General features: G+C 37.7%; 1 protein-coding gene and 1 pseudogene across 3 annotated transcripts in view; both read right to left on the bottom strand.

The window, feature by feature from the left end:
- Positions 1–333: 333 nt before the first annotated feature.
- Positions 334–19,711, bottom strand: part of MRPL22 (mitochondrial ribosomal protein L22) — a 36,248-nt gene continuing 16,870 nt past the window's right edge. Inside the window, exons 3-7 of one of the 3 annotated variants that reach the window (XM_010829394.1) lie at positions 14,267–14,384; positions 9,572–9,637; positions 8,677–8,754; positions 7,081–7,150; positions 334–1,156 (exon numbers count right to left, since the gene is read on the bottom strand). In XM_010829394.1, coding sequence (XP_010827696.1) covers positions 945–1,156; positions 7,081–7,150; positions 8,677–8,754; positions 9,572–9,637; positions 14,267–14,384 — 544 coding nt within the window. In that variant the 3' untranslated portion in view covers positions 334–944. Of the gene's footprint in view, positions 1,157–7,080; positions 7,151–8,676; positions 8,755–9,571; positions 9,638–14,266; positions 14,403–19,711 lie in introns of all 3 variants that reach the window. The other 2 variants (XM_010829393.1, XM_010829395.1) reach the window with 2 other exon arrangements.
- Positions 19,068–19,706, bottom strand: LOC104980627 (annotated as a pseudogene).

Below are 19,711 nucleotides of genomic sequence, written 5' to 3'. Positions count from 1 at the left end.
TCAGAATATTTGGGGGAGAGGGGTGGAGAGGGACCCAGAAGTCTGCATTAATAAGCACCCCAGGTTCTTTCTCTGCATATAAACATTAGAGAAACACTGGACTAGGGCCGTGGACAGAGTGCATCTTGTCTAACAACAAGAACCAGGCAGTGCTGAATACGCTTAACAATTTCTGCTAACAAGAGGGAAGTGAGTGCCATCTACTGCCTTGTTTTAGAATGCAAGGCTGAGATTGGTTCTTCTGATTGAATTCACTCTGAAAAATCAATCCTAAACAAGATAGCCAAGCAACAGAAAGCATTGTTGGAAGGAGACATAAAAACAGTTATTATTTAAGGAAAATAAACTTTATAAGTTAAATGATTTTTGGAGTTTTAGATTAATATATCTAATAAATTCCTGTAATTTCAAGTTTCAGCAAAACAGTAAAGGGTAATATAAACCCTCACCCACTAGTCAATGCCAACAGTGAAAGGAAAAACTGAACCACAGAACGCTCTAAAATACTGCGCTGAAACAACATGCAGGCATGCTCCCCTCCACCACCTCCCTCAGTCTCAAGAGGAAAATCAAGTGAAATAATAAGGACGAGCTTTCTTATCCTATAACTTTCTACTCAAGTCCGGTATCAAAACTACCACCTGCAGGGCACTAGCTACAAAGCTAACATTCCTTTCAAACAGTTCTCAAAAAGGCCTTCTGAATTATATAGTCTGTCACTATGTTTAAAGCTGATTTCCCCTTCCTAGTTGCAAATACATAAACTATAACCAGAGGCTCTCAAGAAATGGACAGAGATTTATAAATATTCATATAAAACCAGCAGTGGTACTTCATATTTCAATAATTCAATAACGATTCATAGAAAGCATCTGTCTTTAATTTTTGTTGGTTTTAAGAAATAAATGGTAAAATATATACACCATGGAGTCTGAATAGTCCCATCACAGAGTGTGAATGATGGTCCGGTTGCGAAGCTCCTGGATATACTCTTTAGCGTGGGTGACTGCTGTCTTTGGTGCCTCAGGTGGAGGTGGAGGGCCTTCCACCAACTTCACAAAATAATGGCAAAAAACCTTCTCCATAATCCCAAAGCGACCTCTGCCGTGGTATCGGATGCGTTTCAGGTATTGGCCTCGCCCTGAGGTGGACTCAGCTAGACAGGGAAGAAAAAGAGAATTACACAAAACAACCATAACTGTATCTGTAAGATTACAGCTTGAGTGGCTGAGCAATTTCTGTCTTCTCAGCTAGATTCTAAGATTACATGCTCAGGGCTAGAGCAGGCTCATCTAAAGGATCTCCTGCGTTCTTCCTTATAAGATCAGGCTCCATTTCAGGTCCTGGAGAAGTTAAGAGTGAACAAGACCAGCAAGGGCCCTGGCTCCATACAGTGGACACTCTAGAGGAGAATGACAGAAAACAAACACCATCATTTTAGTTAGTGACAAGCGCTATGAATAAAACAAAAACAGTGATGTGACAGAGACTGAGAGGGTGTTGTGCAGGCAACTTCAGACTGGGTGGTGTCAAGAGGCATCCTTGAGGAAGACACATTTGATCCAAGACCAGAATGAATCATTCATGCAAATATCTAAGGGGCAACGTGTTCCAGGCTGAGGAAAGAGCACGTGCAAAGCCCCAAAGGTAAGAACATCCTTGGCTTGTTTCAGGACCAGAACCTGCTAAAGCACAGTAAGCAAGGCCAAGAGTGATACAAATAAGGGGGAGATCAGAGATGAAGACGAGATTACACAGAGCCCTGGAGGTTGTGGGAAACATTCTGATTTTATTCTAATTGTATGAGAAGCCTCTGGAACCAATGGCTCCCAAATGCTATCCTCAGGCTACTACATCAAACAAACCTAGGGAACACATTTAAAATGCTGATGCTGATATTCTAATTTATATTTGGAGTGGGCCTTGGAAATTATATCCTGAGCAAACAACATCCCCCAATCCAGGCAACTCTGATTCAGTCAGGCTTAGGAACTCCTGCATCATATCTCTCCCCTCATCTCCCTGTCCCTATTCTACATGTCAAGGTTTGACCTTGTAAAATCTGAAGAAATCTTTTAAATAGTACAAGAAGCAATCTATTCACCTGTTCACCCATGGTAAATCATAGTAACTACCTTCTGAATTTAGTCTTACATTTTTAGTTAATTTAATAAGCCTTTTAAAAAGGCAAAATCTATAGCATACGTAGCAAATTAATTCACTTTCATACTCACCACTTTTATTCTTACTGTGACAGAATTTTATATTACAGAGACCATGTCAAAGTATGTGCTCCACAACCCTCTGACCACAAACCTCTCATGAAGTGATTTCAGCAGAACCATCCTAGCTTTACCAAAGAGAAAGCTAAGGATGAAAGTGACTAAGAAAACTGCCTAGGGTTTCAGTGAGATAAGTGAGAGTTAACTCCCTGTTTATCAAATTCATCTACTGGGCACTAAATGGATGCAGTGAGTCAAAAGGTACAAACTTTCAGTTATAAAATAAATAAGCCATGGGGATGTAATGTACAGCATGGTGACTGTAGTCAATAATACCCGTATTGCATATTTGAAAGTTGAGAAGAGACATTACAAGATCTCATCACAAGGAAAAAAACCCTGTAACAATGTATGATGACAGATGCTATCGAGATTTGTTATGGTGACCACTTTTCAACACTGAATCATCCAGCTGTACACTTGAAACGAACGTAATGTTGCATGTCAATTATACTTCAATAAAAAATTTTTTTTAGTTTTTCCAAACAAAAACCAGTATTACACAAATCACTTTATAACATAAGTATTTCCAGGTGCTCTGAATCCACTTGTCAGGAGGAATTCTAAAAATAAAACCAGTGACACTGGGAAGAGTGTAGAAACTTCTGAAAAGATTTTACAAACATGATGGCTAATTTTATCCAAAACTCCTACTCTATCCAATTTGAGCATCAATTTCCAAATGCTCTGAGAATAAGGACTACTACACTTCAGGGAAAGAAGTATCAAAATTAGCTAACTGTGCAACACTACATAATCTATCAAAACACAATGATCAGTGCTATCAGGGTCTATGCTAACTACCATTTTCTTTCCATTTCTCCCAAAATACCTAAGAGCAAACACTCAGAACCTACGAAATGCGAGCTATGGTTTCCTCTTTAGGCCATAAAATAACATTTGCCTAACCTTCATGCATATAATGCCATCACTTTTTAATGTCAAAACAAAAACATTATTTCTTCTGAAACACCACACCCTGGAATGGGAATACACAACACAACCACTCAGAACTGAATGAAATCAGGGCTTACAGTATAGATTCCAAATTGGTTTAGGGTCTCCCCTCCTCCAGCCTCTCCTCCACTAATTATGTATGTTGAGTTTCAAACTGCTTTAGTACAGAACTACTTCAATTAAAATGAAACAGTATGTAGACGCCCACTTTAATAGCAATCTGTTCTAAATGAAACTTGGAATTTCTATTTGTTGAGTGAGTGAACAGCACGGTTTCGCAGATCCAAAACTATGCCGTTCACTCACTCAACAAACAGAAATTTCAAGTTTCTGCTGAGTGTGAAGCCAGGCTTCCCTGCCCATCACCAAATCCCGGAGCTTGCTCAAACTCATGTCCATTGAGTCGGTGATCCCATCCAACCATCTCATCCTCTGTCATTCCCATCTCTTCCTGCCTTCAATTTTTCCCAGTATCAGGGTCTTTACCAATGAGTCAGTTCTTCACATTAGGTGGCCAAAGTATTGGGAGTTTCAGCTTCAGCATCAAACCTTCCAATGAACACCCAGGATTGATTTCCTTTAGGATGGACTGGTTGGATCTCCTTGCAGTCCAAGGGACTCTCAAGAGTCTTCTCCAACACCACAGTTCAAAAGCATCAATTCTTCGGCACTCAGCTTTCTTTATGGTTCAACTCTCATATCCATACATGACTACGGGAAAAACCACAGCTTTGACTAGATGGGCCTTTGTTGGCAAAGTAATGTCTCTGTTTTTTTAATATGCTGTCTAGGTTGGTCATAGCTTTTCTTCCAAGGAGCAAGCATCTTTGAATTTCATGGCTGCAGTCACCATCTGCAGTGATTTTGGAGCCCAAAAATATAAAGTCTGTCACTGTTTCCATTGTTTCCCCATCTATTTTCCATGAAGAGACGTCTCTGCTAAATTTGCTCAAATTCTAAACTAAATTTAATTGTTTCCCAAGTACACACAGTACTGATATGAACGGTTTTGGTCCATGGGGTTTTGTGACCCCAAGGACTGTAGCCCATCAGGCGCCTCTGTTCATGTAATTCTCCAAGCAAGAATACTGGAGTAGGTTCCCATTTCCTTCTTCAGAGGGGATCTTCCCAACCCAGGGATCAAACCCGGGTATCTGGAATTGCAGGCAGAACCATACAGACTGAGCCAACAGGGAAGTAGGCATTCCAATATTTTTTGAATGAAAGAAAAAACAATAAGATATCTCAAAAGAAGAAACGACCTTCAAAGATACTGCCTAGCAGGTACCATATATTGAAAATACTCTCAATATTTCCGATTACTTGTATTTAGGTTAATGCAAATCTTAACATTAACTTCAGAAACCCTCCCCACTTTCCCCTTCATCAGTCTTAGCCCAGAAGACTCAAAGTCAGTCGTTCACTTTCCCTGAAGTGAACTACTTTAAGATGCTATGAATCACGGAGCAGTGACATTTTATTAGTCCATGTCCACTTGTTAAGGCCTATCACTATGTCATTAGTCATCATTACAAGTTTGAAAAGAAAATGAACTTTCAAAGTCTGCGGTCATGCAACACCAGGTATGAGCTTTAGACTGATGACAAGCATTTGAAGGAATTACCACATAATGAGAACATATGCTACCAAAAAAGTACATCCCTTATAATGTCTGAACTTACTTATTTCAGGGGACTGAAAGAGCTTTTGCTGAGCCAAACTAGCAGTCAACAAGTAACTAGGCTTTCAAACTCTAAAAGAAGTCTATGGAATGAAATATCTAGGCCTTCTCAAAGACTATAAGATCAATCAGTTTCCCACATTTTATGGGTAAGAATCAACAGACTTTACCCAAGCCTCTCCCTTAGGGTTTCAGTCTGTGGTGAGGCCTGGGAATCTGTGTTTTTAATAAGAGAAGTGAAAGTCATTCAGTTGTGTCTGACTCTAGAACCTCAAACAATTCATATCAGGGAAGTTTAGCAAATACAGGGATAAATTGCCTGATGTGTTGTGGTCAGATACTTCATCTTCCTGGGGGTACTCATCTCCTTTTCCTTCATAACAGAATTAGGCAACAAAACACTTAGCAAATGAGTTTTTAAAAACATAAGACAAATCCAGACTTACTAGCCCTACTTTAGAAAAGAGATTTTGACCCAGAACTAGATGAAAAGAAGGTACAGGAGGAGCAGAGGTTTCTCAACAGAAACGTGCATAGGAAGACCAGTACATTAAAGGACCATTCCCAGTTAAGCTGATTTCTGCTTAAAGGTAATATTGGACTTTGCTCCTTCATTTGGTTAGACAGGATTAAGCTCTTCACCCTCTCCCTATAAATACTAACTACTGAAACGGATTTAAACACAAATTCCATTTCACTTGCATCTGAATTACATTACGAAATGCTGCTGATCAGCTAAGAAGCCAATATTCTTATGAAATTGAATAAAATTAATTAAATGTCATTTGATATTCAGTCATGGAGCAGGAAAGGTCACCAAGAGGTTTTAAGCAAATGGTCTTGCCCTTCATCCATTTCATCTCTTCCAGCGATTCTGGGTCCTTCCAGCATTACTTATTCATGCTTCTCCCAGAAGAAAATGCTTATGATTAACTACTGTGGCCTGCATCTTCTGAGTTGCCATTTTGATTTCCCTCTAACTCTATACATGTATCAGAATATAATTAATTTTACAAGATTCAGCTTTAAAATAAGATGTTTCAATTGAAAACCATAACTCATTTGAATTTCAGAAGTAGCTGTAGCTGCCAGCATCAATTTCAGGTGAGGTGAGGTAAGATACTAACCCGAATAAACATCTCCAGTAGGGCAGAGGTTACGTGACAAAGTGGAATTTAGATGATCTTTTAAAATGCTAATTGCTGAAAAACTATAAGGTACAGCTAACTTCCACTATAATGATTCAGCCTTTTCCCCTCTGTGTGGAGAGCAGCAGTTCCCATATCTTGAATTTGAAATATCTTTAGTAAAATAGTCCTTCTTATACGTAGGTTTGGTAGACTGAGAAAATCTTGCTTTGACATCAACATCTCTGGTGACAAAACTCCTGAAATCAGGAGTAACTGCTGCATGAACTCCAACCTATGCACCATTTTATTGGGGTGGGGTGGGGAAGAGCTTTGCAAGAAACACTGATCTCTTTCTAGAAAAAGATCAGTATGAAGTTATGCTACCAAAAAATCCTTTACATTTGTACAGTACACCATGCCTTCCAAAACATTTTCACTTACATTAAATAGATGTGAGACAAGCCTACAAAACCAGAGCTAATGCTTTAGGATGTTAAGAACAAAGAGGAACCAACACATCTGGGTCACTAAGTCTTCAAAGGTCCCCTGGCTTTTATAATTCAACAGATGATTTTCCATTCTGGTACTAGGAGGGCTAACTTACAGGATACCTCTATGGACGAGGCACCTGGCATGGCACATTATCTATAAAGACTTTCTAAGTCCACTGTGATCCTTTATATCTCTCTTTCGGGTTGACAAAGAATTCATTTTTAAAAAAATCAGCTACATTCTTATTATGAGTAAAGGACCACTCTACGTATCATCTTGATATCCATTATTTACTAACTATCAGCAATAGATTTCATGATCTCAGTCTCATTAGAGAACAAGTAAAAATAAAGCAGTTAGGACCATTACAACAGACTTAACATTAGCATGCTAAAGACTGAAAAATAAACTATTACCAGCAATTTCCAATGGTAAACATAGTCCAAAGTATTTAGATATCAAAGACTGTTATTAGATAAAGAATTTGGCATCACTACTGGAAGATATTTTCCAAAGCTAAGAATATTAAAGATCTTACCTATATATAAATTGGATCTGAATTCCACATTGTGGTCTCTTACTGCCATATCTTGTGCTTCTAAGAGAACCTTAAACAAGGAAAAGAAAGGCATTCATATGGCTGACCTTGAACTAAAACAGAATTAAATTTCTCATTTCTTGTTGTTATCTCTGTATGACTGCTAATCACACGCTTTCCTATTATAGTCAATTTTAAAAAGAGAGTATCAAATGATAACAGTACTAAGGAGAATGGATACAGTGAGTTTCCCTCCTCAGACAAGAATTGCAAATGCAAAGAACACAGTCGATACTGCTAAGTTTTAAATGGAATGTGTAAGCTGTAAAGGAGGAGATAACAGCATCAGCAGCAGGATCAACAGACAGCAGCAGCATCCCTGGTAATGAGCATTATGTCTTTGAGTCACAGACTTTGTCAAAAAGTTCAAGAAGCTCAAGAGCTAAATCTTACTGAAAATTCTTCAACTTTGGATCCAAAATAACAATTAACAACATCAGACAAATAGAGAAAATCATACTTGAAAATTTCCTTTAAGAATTATGAAGTTTAGGGATTTCCCTGGTGGTCCAGTGGTTAAGACCCCAAGCTTTCAATGCAGGGGACTCGGGTTCAATCCCTGGTCAGGGAACTAAGATTCCCACATGCCAGATGGCACAGCCAAAAAATAAAAACAAAACAAACAAAAAAAGAATTATTAAGTTTATTCTCCATAAATATTTTGAATTAACTTTCTCCAGAACACATTTTTTAAAATAGGACAATAGTTGTCAGAAATAACAGAAAGCAGATCTTTTTGTCCTTTAAAGATGAAGAATGTAGTACAAAGCTGGGTACACAAAATACTTAGTAATTGCATTCTGAATGGAAGTACATAAGAGGCATTACCATGGAGCCTCTTAGAAGTCTGAATCCAACAATCTCAGCTATTCAACTACTAAATTAAAAGATCTGACTTAATGTGAAAATTAACTGAAGTATAGAAAATAATGCTGATTTCCCCAGATGTCCTCAACTCAGCCTTCTGAAACAAAACACTCATGTGCCTAGAATGAGTCAGCATAAATACCAACAGTATATTTGCACCAAGTCAATCAGCTGCATTTAGAGCTAGAGGGGTCTTTAGAGATCATCCAATTCAACCCCATCTAGTTTACAAATAAGAAAAATGGAACTAGACAAGTGCCTTGCCCATAATCACAACAGAAATTGTCAGAGAAAAGATAAGACCAAGTCACCAGAGTTCCAGTCCAGCTATTTTTCCACTCAATTAGTTATAAAATCCCAAGCTCTCAGTTGTGGAATTGACAAAAATTTTTCTGAAATAATGTATCAAGACCCAATAATTTAAAATAAGATGTATATAAATGACTTTGTGGTACAAATAAAAGCATCTCAGGAAAAAGAATACTTAAAGCATAGAACATCCCTAATGTATAAGAACATCCCTAACGTATAAGAACATTAATAAAACTGAGTACCCTAAATCTGTATAATATAAACTCTGCACTTAAATGAGGTAATTCTGGATTTAGGCGAAGCTTACTAACATCTGCAAGACAACTATGTGCTCTTTCCCCACCAGTCTTAGTTCACCTCTTTAATTATCTGGGCTCCTTTTTTGTCACTGAATTCCAATTGAGCCAGAGCCTGGTCAATTGACATTCCTCGTATCTGGAATTAAAGGATAACAGACAAAGAGAAAATAAATAAATTGGTTTACAAAGTCAGCATTGCCACTTCAGTGAAAAGTAAAAGCCTTACATAATCCAAATAACTTCTAAAAATAGCTAACAAGTTACATGTTAATTAAATCTCAGTAAAATTAGGGAAAATTTTTTTCATTAAAAATAAAAATAGCTAATAAATGCAAAGGAGAAAAATACACATTTGAGAAGGTACACCACCACTCTCTTTAAGTTAAAATCAAATTTAAAAATGTCAACCACTAACCTGGATTTTAATAGTTTTAATAATAAAAGAGAGCAGACATGACAAAGAAAGATGACAGGCTGGCAAGGACCCTAGTAGGCATAAAAGGCACTCATTCTCCAACGGAATAAATGTATTATTATACATGTATTTGCTGCCTTTGCTTTCTCTCATATATAAATTTTGTTTTCTGGGTAAAAAACTTAAAAGGCACCAGTTTTGAAACAGGTTGAATCAGCTTTTACAGATATGTAAGTTTGCTTCCTAGATTCTCTGTTCTTGATGCCTTTGTTCTAAATATCTATGAATCCAACATGATTGAGATTCTCAGGAGGTAAAAACTGAACAAAATCAGTTTTTGTTCAGAGATTTTGTTCAAATCTCTGAGCTATCATTTTTGGATTACCTACCAAATGTCTGAAAATGTAATTATATTCCTCACTTTTTGGAGAAAACAGGGAAAGTTTTTTTTGTTTGTTTTTTTGTTTTTGCAAATACTAGGATAAAATTTGAACCTTCTTTCCCAAAGTATTATATGGTAATAGTCACTTTAGCTTACCAATTTCGCCAAATACCACATCTTGTCTTTGCTGTACTTTATTTGTCTTCGACAATGGTAGATTTCCTTACAAACAGGAAAAAAAAAAATTAAACAAGCCTATCAAAATGACAGCTGCTGCTAAGTCACTTCAGTCATGTTCAACTCTGTGCGACCCCATTGACGGCAGCCAACCAGGCTCCCCCACCCCTGGGATTCTCCAGGCAAGAACACTGGAGTGGGTTGCCATTTCCTTCTCCAATGCGTGAAAGTAAAGTCACTCAGTCGTGTCTGACTCTTCGCGACCCCATGGACTGCAGCCTACCAGGCTCCTCCATCCATGGGATTTTCCAGGCAAGAGTACCAGAGTGGAGTGCCATTGCCTTCTCCGAAAATGACAGTAACACACTATTAATAAAGTTTTTACTTTCTAATGCCTAGTGAAATGCTGCCATAAGAAATAAAAACATTATCAAGAATATGGAGACTGTTTTTTCCCTATTTAAAGCTATATTTTTCCAAAGTCTCACTGTGTTATAAAGATTACTAAGGGAAAAACAAACTGTAAAATGGCTAGTTTGTGACAATATTTGCAATGCTTCTATACAGGTGAATAGTAAAAGACTTAAATGAAAGTATTTTAAAAACATTTAGCTGGCTAAAAGAACAAAGCATACAAAAAGAAAAAAAGTTTCTTGTCAGTGAGGAAAACAATGGAAAAACGGATAAAACAGCTATTTTTGTACGAAAACCAACACTGTGGGTCTCTGGTGAAGAGCATAGGTTCTAGAATCAAACTACCCAGGTTTGAATCCCCCCTCTACCATTTACCAACTACAGAACCCAAGGTCCTTCACCTGTTTCTGGTTAAGTTTCTTCTTTAAAATGAAGATAATGGTACCTAACACCTAAAACTATAATAAGGATTAAATAAACTAACCTATATGAAATAAGTACTCTACAGTGCCTAGCACATGGTAAGATCTTAGTAACTATTAGGTTTTTATTATCTTCTATTTATAGAGGGTAGCTTCATCCCACTGAATTTTTTAATCAATCATCCATTATACAATTTATAGTTCATAAAGCATTTTTCAAGCCCTTTATTTCATATGATCTAACTCTATGAGTTGGGAGAGAAAACATTTTATAAATCTTTTACAAAATGAAAATCAGAGAAATCAAGTGACTTGTCCAAGATAGCAAAGCTTGTAAGAGACAAAGCTAGTGCCACCCAGGGAAGTATGTGAAGGGCCTTATACAACGTCTGGCAGGTCTATCTTTAAAGTTCTCCTCATGACTCTAAAACCCACACTCTTTCTACAACTACACCACACTGCCACTTAAAATCAGAAAAACGTTTTCAAGGCAAGTAACAGCAGAGAAACCGCAGAACTTTTTAAGGTTCTGAGCCCTGCTAGAAGTTTACAAATGACTTAGAAACACCAGCTAGTCTCAAGTGGCGCTCTTTCAATATGTGGCAGATTTCAATTCTGTTGCAGTAGAAGCTGACAGGCTGAAAAGTGTAGCAACAGTCTAATTACATTTTCAGCAATAATCTGTCCTGGGGAGCACAGGAGAGGAAAGAACTGTCATGACTGATAATATTAATCTGCAAAAATTAATACTCAACAAAATCTTTTATATAGAAACCTTTCAACTCTTGGTTTCCCATGGTGAGATACTGTTAAACCTGAATTGTATATAATCATCTTCAAATATTAAAAAAGACACTGTAATCCTGGCAAAACACTGGGAAAAAAGGAATCAAGTGTTTAGCAGAAAAGGTGAAAGTTATTCAATCATCATCTTCTAAAACTAAAAAGCTCAATGTTTACTTGAGGCAGGTGCACTGTCTAAGCGCACTTTCCAAAGTTAAACCAGATAAAGTCTCAGTAAATAAACCTACCATGGCAAATAGATAAAGTGGCAAATTTCAGGTCAGAAGGCCTGGTTAAATATCATGGCTATTAATTAACATACACAGTAAAATTAGGTAAAGTTACATTAGAATATAATGCCCAAAACAGCTATTCAAATAAAGTAAAAGTCTAAATTATGAAATGTCTAAACCAGTAACTTGTAAAGAAGTTTATTTTTAAATGCAAATAATGACACAAACAGCAACAAAAAATGTCACCTAATGAAAGTTTTAGAGTACAGAGGATCCACATTAATGACTCATAAGAATGACATATGATCAGTATGTCAATTAATCCACATATTAAAAACATGCCTCTTATAGAAGTGACTGTTGAAACAGTTTTGATACAGTCTCACTACTAAGTTATTTAACTTAGCTTTCTTCAAAAACACATAAAAAGTCAAGCTCAATTTAACAAGGTATGACTATTTTGTATGTATATGTATTTTTAGAAGTCTTTAATTTCTGACTTACTTTCTTTACCAGGATGAAGTCACATGTAAGATACAGTGTCTACAGGAGCCTACACTGTTTGGATATTTGTACTAGCTAAATTAGGAAGACAATCTTAAAAATAAAGGAGTGGTCTAAACTGGTGACATTCATTTTAAATTACTACTATAGGATTTATTCACTGCCCCATCTACTGTTATTTAACTACATATTCCAAATGCTGAAGAACAGAATGAGATAGAATGGTAAATATTATCTGGCCCTCTTTTAAACAAGAGGTAATACTAACTTTCTAAATGTTTGCAGCTAGCAGACTGAAAAGTCTAAGAGACACTGCAAATAATGACACAGTGTGTAAACTATGTGGCTAGGTGAGCAAATTATTCCCTGTTAATAAGCAAGGTATTTATAGTGAAAAAAGTGAAAGTCGCTCACTCTTGTCCGACTCTTTGCAACCCACTGGACTGTAGCCCACCAAGCTCCTCTCTCCATGGAACTCTCCAGGCAAGGATACTGGAGTGGGTAGCCATTCCCTTCTCCAGGGGATCTCCCAGACCCAGGGATCAAACTCAGGTCTCCTGCATTGCAGGCAGCATTATAAACAGCATTAATAATTATGGATGTGAGAACTGGACCATAAAAAAGGCTGAGTGCCAAAGAATTGATGCTTTGAACTGTGGTGCTGGAGAAGACACTTGAGAGTCCCTTGGACTGCAAGGAGATCAAACCAGTCAATCCTAAAAGAAATCAACTCTGAATATTCATTGGAAGGACTGATGCTAAAGCTGAAGCTCCAATTCTTTGGCCACCTGATGCAAAGAGCTGACTGACTGCAAAAGACTCTGAGGCTAGGAAACATTTGAGGGCAAGAAGAGGAGGAGGAGAAAGAGGATGAGATGCCTGGATGACATCACGACTCAATGGACATGGGTTTGAGCAAACTCTGTGACAGGGAAGCCTGGTGTGCTGCAGTCCATGGGGTCACAAAGAGTCAGATAATTTAGTCATAACAGATATAACTGATACACCAAGATCAATTTACCAAATACTAAAATCAGAAAATGTTAGGGTATTTTCCAAAAGGATTACTTCCTCAAACAAAATCTGTGCAAAATAGAGAATTAAATTAGGTTTCTCCAAAGTATCCATATAAAATCAAACCAAATGTCTTCATACAGGCACTTATATTATAGGAAGAGTATATATGATGCAAAAGTTACTCAAAATAGTTTCATTAAATTATAATATATAACAAATTATCTCACTGACATTGTTCTTCATTTGCTAGAATTAGGCATATGATCTACTGTTAACTATTTGAATTTTGCTATTTAGGATATAGCCTGAAGAGTGTTTAACACACTAAAAGACTGGATACTTTTTGGTACTGGTAATACAAAATACAAAATTTTGCTTTTAGATTCTGGACCTGGCAAATACTATTATGATTCCTTTATTTCCAATCAATATCCAAATCCAAAGAGCTCAAGCAAAGAAATAAAGAAAGCTCATTATACAGAAAATATTTTATTGATATTTGTGTATTTCCCTGGTGGCTCACTGGTAAAGAATCCACCTGCCAATGCAGGAGACATTGGCCCAGGAGGACCCCGAATGCCTGGGGCAACTAAGCCCGTAAGCCACAACTACTGAGTCTATGCTCTAGAGCCCATGCAGTCTAGGGCCTGTGCCACAACAAAACAAGCCACCGCAAGGAGAAGCCTGTGCCAAACTAGACAAAAGGCCATGCAGCAACAAAGACCCAGCACAGACCAAAATAAATAAATATCAGTCAATAGCTTAAGCCATTCTTGCCAATCTCACATATTCCATTATAAAGCCTCTTGGGAGTCAAAAATCAGTCATGTCACAAGCTATTAGCTCAGTTACAGAGTTAAGGTGCCTATTTAGGAGGTTAAGAATTAGTCACTCAGTTGTGTCCAACTCTTTGTGACCCCATGAAGTATATAGCCTGTCAGCTCTGTCCATGGAGTTCTCCAGGCAAGAATACTGGAGTGGGTTGCCATTCCCTTCTCCAGGGGATCTTCCCTAACCCAGGGATTCAACCCCCAGTTCTCCTGCATTGCAGGCAGATTCTTTACCATTTGAGCTACCAGGGAAGCCCATCCAGGAGGTTAAGCCAAAGCAAATAAATAAGAAACAAAACCAATCTTTTTAACTACCAAAAAGATAAACCTAGAACATTTTCTGTATCAATGAAAAAATCAAGAAAATTGCTGTAATTTTTTTCTTAATACGGAATACTAAATCACTGCTAGCTACACAAGAGTAAGAGTGCCTTATCAAAATGAAGAGATCAGTTATAGCCACAAACTTACAGCTGGTCTCCGAGGTTCTCCAGGCAGTTGTGGAGGATAAACAATTTTATTCTTCTTCTCCCATTTTCGAGATATTTCAAGAGAAGCACTTGTGTGGATATGTGATTGAGGTAAAATGCTGTGAGATGAAAAAAGCCTGTAAAGCAAGAGACACTTAGAATCTTCTCCACATCTATTTTCTGAACATCAGCTCCATTTTGATGGAAACTATTTAAGGATAACAAGTGGGAACATTCTGGACATATTTGTTAACAGAGAGCACTATTACATAAAATACCACAAACAGCTTGTAGTGTACTGAATGCTAGGAAGATTGAAAAGTCAGTAACTCACATTAAGTCAAATAGTAAACATATTATAATGCCCAAGATATCTTATCCTTACTGACCAATAAACACTTATTTTTTTAGGGACTTTCTCATCATATATATATATGATATACAACATTATGTAAGTTTCAGGTGTACAACATAATGAGTCACAATTTTTAAAGGTTACATTCCATTTATAGTTATTATAAAATTTTGGCTATATTCCCTGTTGCACAATATACCCTTGTAGCTTACTGATTTTATACATAGTAGCTTGTACTTAACCTCCTACCCCTGTTTTGCCTCCCCCTTTTCCCTCTTCCTGCTGGTAACCATCAGTTTTCTACACCTGTGAGTCTGTTTCTTCTTTGTTATATTCACTAGTTTGTTTTACATTTTAGATTCAACATATGTTATACAATATTTGTCTTTCTCAGTCTCACTTATTTCACTAAAGATAATTTAATTGAAGTTCATCTACATTGTAGCAAATGGCAAAATTTCATTCCTTTTTATGGTGGCCAGTGACTACTGATCTGCTACTGTAAGTCATCTCAGTCCTAAAATGGATTTAAAGACACACCAGATCCCTGACATGATCTGAAGAATTCCTCAACTTTGTTGAATAATCAAGACAAATAACATCATTTTGTAATCCCTAAGAAACTAATGCATAAAGGTGGATTTATATGCCTCCTGATGTAAAGACACCACCCACCATCTATGAAGTAGTCTTTCTGTCAAAAACAAACCTGAATTAATCCTGACTCAATACAGAAAAGACAGACGGGGACACCTGTTAAACAACAAGGGGATACGCTCAACAAAATCGGAGCTGTACTGAAGTCTGTGACACCAACAGCCCACTTTCTTCAACAAACAAATCACAAGGAGAGTTTTTAAAAAGGAGCTGAATAAAGAACCTACATACAGATTATGAGAACTAAGAAAAATGTTAACGAGTGGACTTTTTAAGTTTGATTCAATATATTTAAACTAAAAAAGGACAAAACAGACGAAAAAAACCAATTTGTCCATTTTCCCCAGCCGTCAACCCAAGAGGTTGCAGTGTCCCGCAACTATCAACCTGTTCTCTGTATCTGTTCTGTATCTATGAGCCCAGTTTTACTTTTGTTTTGTTTTTTAGATTCCACATACAAGAGAAATCAAATGTATTAAGTCTTTCTTTGTCTGACTTTATTTCACTTATCACACTACCCTCCAGGTCGTCCCTGTCACAAATGACAAAACTTCATTCTTTTTTACAGCTGATTAATACCTCTGTGTGTCTTTATGTATTTATATATATCACAATCTCTTTACCTATTCATCCACTGATGGACACTGAGGTTGTTCCATATCCTGGCTACTGTAATGCAGCAATGGATAAGAGTGTGTATACATCTTTTCAAAGCAGTGCTTTTGTTTTCTTCAAAAGTAGAATTGCTAGATCATATGGTAGTTTGTTCATTTTTAATTTTTTGAGGAATCTCCATACTGTTTTCCACGGTGGCTCCACCAAGTTACATTCTCACTAAAAGTGCACAAGGTTTCCCTTTTCTGCAGATCCCTGCCAACACTTCATAGTCTGTATTTTTTTGATGACAGCCATTCTAACAAGTGTGAAGTAGTATTTCATTGTGATCTGGATTTGCATTTCTCTGATGATTTATGATACTGAGTATCTTTTCATGTACCTGTTGGTCACTGGCATGTCTTCCTTGGAAAAATAGCTATTCAGATCGTCTCAGTTTTTAATTTGATTGTTTGGGGTCTCTTTGCTATTTAGTTATATGAGTTTGTTGTATACTTTAGACATTAGCCCTTTATCAGATATATTACCTACAGTTGTTTTCTCCCATTCAGTAGCTTGCCTTTCCATTATGTCACTGATTTCCTATGCAGAAGTTTTTTAGTTTAATAAGGACCTACTTGTTTATTTTTGTTACTGCTTTTGGTGTCAGATTAAAAAACATTATTGCCAAGACCTAGGTCAAGGAGCTTACTGCCTGCTTTCTTCTAGGAGTTTTATGGTTTCAGGTCATACATTCAAGTCTTTAACCCACTTAATTTTGGAGTATGGTGTAAGACAGGATCCAATTTCATTCTTTGGCATGTGGCTGTCCAATAGAGACTATCTTTTCCCCAACATATATTCTTGCTCCTTTGTCCTAAGTTAATTGACAGAATATTTGTGGGTTTATTTCTGGGCTCTCTATTCTGTTCCACTGATCTGTGTGTCCATTTTTATACCAATATCATACTGCTCTAACTACCACAGCTTTGTAATGGAGTTTGAAATCAGGTAGCATGATGCCTTTAGCTTTGCTCTTCTTTCTCAAGATTGCTTTGGTTACTGGAGTCTTTGGAGGGTCCATACAACCTTTAAAAGTGTTCCATTTCTGTGAAAAAACGCCACTGAAAAATTCTTTTTAATTTTTTTACTTTTGGCGGTGCTGATCTTTGGTGCCGCGTGGGCTTTTCTCTAGCTGCTATAAGCGAGCTACTCTCCAGCTGCGGCGCGCAGGCTTCTCATCACGGTGGCTTCCCTTGCTGTGAGGCACAGGCCCTAGGACACGTGGGCTCAGTAGCTGCAGCTCCCAGGCTCTAGAGTACAGGCTCCACGCTCGTGGCGCTCAGGCTCAGTCACTCCACAGCACGTGGAGTCTTCCCAGGTGAGGCATCGAATCCGTGGCTCCTGCACTGGAAGGTGGATTATTTACCAGTGAGCCACCAAAGAAGCCCTGCCACTGAAATTCTGAAAGGGATTGCATTGAATCTGTAGACTGCTTTGAGTGGTATGGTCATTTAACAATATTAATTCTTCCAATCCATGAACACAAAATATCTTTGCATTTATTTCTATCTTCTTCAATTTCTTTCATTAATGTCCTGTAGTTTGTAATATACAAGTCTTTCATCTCCTTGGTTAAATTTATTTTTAGATATTTTATTCTTTTTGATGACATTATTAATGGGTTACTTGATTATCTGATAGTTCATTATTAATATAAACAAGTTTTTGTGTATTGATTTTGTATCCTGCAACTTTACTGAATTCATTTAATAGTTTTTTCGGAGTCTTTAGGGTTTTCTTATCAAATGCTATCTGTAAATAGAGTTTTACTTCTTCCTTTCCAATTTGGATACCTTTTATTTCTTATCTAATTTCTGCAGCTAGAACTTCTAATATCATTTTGAATAAAAGTGGTTATTTGGATACCTTTTATTTCTTTTCTTGTCTAATTTCTGCAGCTAGAACTTCTAATATCATTTTGAATAAAAGTGGTTAGAGTGTATGTATATCATCATCTTTGTTCCTGATCTTATAAGAAAAGTTTTTAGCTTTTCACCACTGAGTATGATGCTAGCTGTGGACTTGACATATATGGCTTTTATTATGTTCAGGTATGTTCACTCAATGCTTGCTTTTTATCAAAAATGGATACTGAAAGTTTTTATCATAAATGAATATTGAATTTTGTCAAATGCTTTTTCTGTACATCCATACTGAGATGATCATATGATTTTTTTTAATCTTTCATTTTGTTAACGTGGTGAATTGCATTAACTGGTTTGCATGTGTTGAACCATTTTTGGAATTGCAAAGTGTTGAATACATTTTTAAAATAAATCCCACTTAATCATGGTCTGTGATCTTTTTTTTTTTTTTAAAGTCTGGCAAGGACTTATTAGGAAGCTTATTAGTCACACTGAATAAAAAGCCAAGAACAGAAGAAGTGAGATCTCCAAATTTCTGCCACTGGGCTTACAACACTAGTTAGAAGCTGATAAACATTAAGGATATCCCAAAGGGAAACATATCAAAGTCCCATCTTGCCCCAACCAGGATGCCCACAAACACAGAAACAATGCCATTCTCTCCTCAGACCGCTTACCTGGGCAACAGGAAAAAAAGACCCTCTCAAGCTATTAAGCAACATCAGGAGATTCCTGCTCTTCAAGCTATAACGTGGGACACTGTGCATGACTGACAACTCCAAGCTGAGCAACTTGACAAGAATGTTGAAAGATGACAGGGAGAAGGAGCAAGCAGGGACAAGTATTTCTAGTTGGAGACCCTCCTGATGGTTAATACAAACACAATGCTGAGGCTTCAAAAAGTTTACCGCAGCCCAGGAATAGTTTCCATTTTAAAAAACAAGTCATAAAATAATCCTGCCACAAAGCAACAAGACACTTGGGATCCCATGGCCACATAAACTGGGAAGGCAGGCATTATCCATGGCTGCCAGATACTGACCAGCCCAAGACCCAATTTCTGTAGGGCCCTAGAGAACCACGATTGTTCCCTGCTACCCACACAACCCTTCCTGCGGGTGTGGTACCTTCCACAGGCCAGGTTTCTGCAGCAAGCCCCAAAGACAAAGCTTGGCAGAGGCTGTGGCAGCCAACTCTCTTTGAAGCCCCATCTCTCTTTGTCCTTCCCAACAGGATGTCATACTTCTTCAATGACACAACGCCTCTATGGGAGTCTTAGCCAGACCTTAGGAAATAAAGTGTGTCTGTGGGGTTACCTGATGGACCCTGTGGTCAGCTGGATTGGCTCATGCTTCATAATTGCAGATGGTCATCTCATGTGAACAAAGCTCAGTCCATTCTCCTCTCAGGCCAATATAAAAGACCTTTGTGGTATCAGCTCCAAATTTTTTTGAAATATGAATTGAGAGATGACAGATATTTGAAAAATGAGAAATTTCTGTAGCATACTCTAATTCCCCTGTAAGATCCCAGTTCAGACTAAAGGTCTGATCTGGCTCCTTGTCTCTATCATCAAAGGACATCTGTGGAATGTTCCTGTACAGTCTCATCTCAGAGGGGTGTGAGTCATCATTGTCTCCCATTATAATGATGCCCTTGAGCTTGACATTGCCAGTACATGGAATATTAAACATAAGCTCTTCATCTGCATCACTTTCAACAAACTTGGAGCGGTCAGTCAGCTCCTCCCATGGCCTAAAGACGCCAGGGCCGCTGCCCTCATGGCTCTCCTTGAGGCACTGAGACTGCTCCAGGTCAAAGAGCAGGTACAGGCCGAAGGTCAGGCCGCGCTGCTAGGGAGGCTCCTCCCGTTTGGCGGCGCAGCAGCAGCAGCCGTCCCCACGATGGCCAT

Source organism: Bison bison, unplaced genomic scaffold, assembly GCF_000754665.1.
Source record: "Bison bison bison isolate TAMUID 2011002044 unplaced genomic scaffold, Bison_UMD1.0 scf7180017864505, whole genome shotgun sequence".
NCBI lineage: Eukaryota > Metazoa > Chordata > Mammalia > Artiodactyla > Bovidae > Bison > Bison bison.
This window is presented reverse-complemented; position numbering and strand designations above follow the sequence as displayed.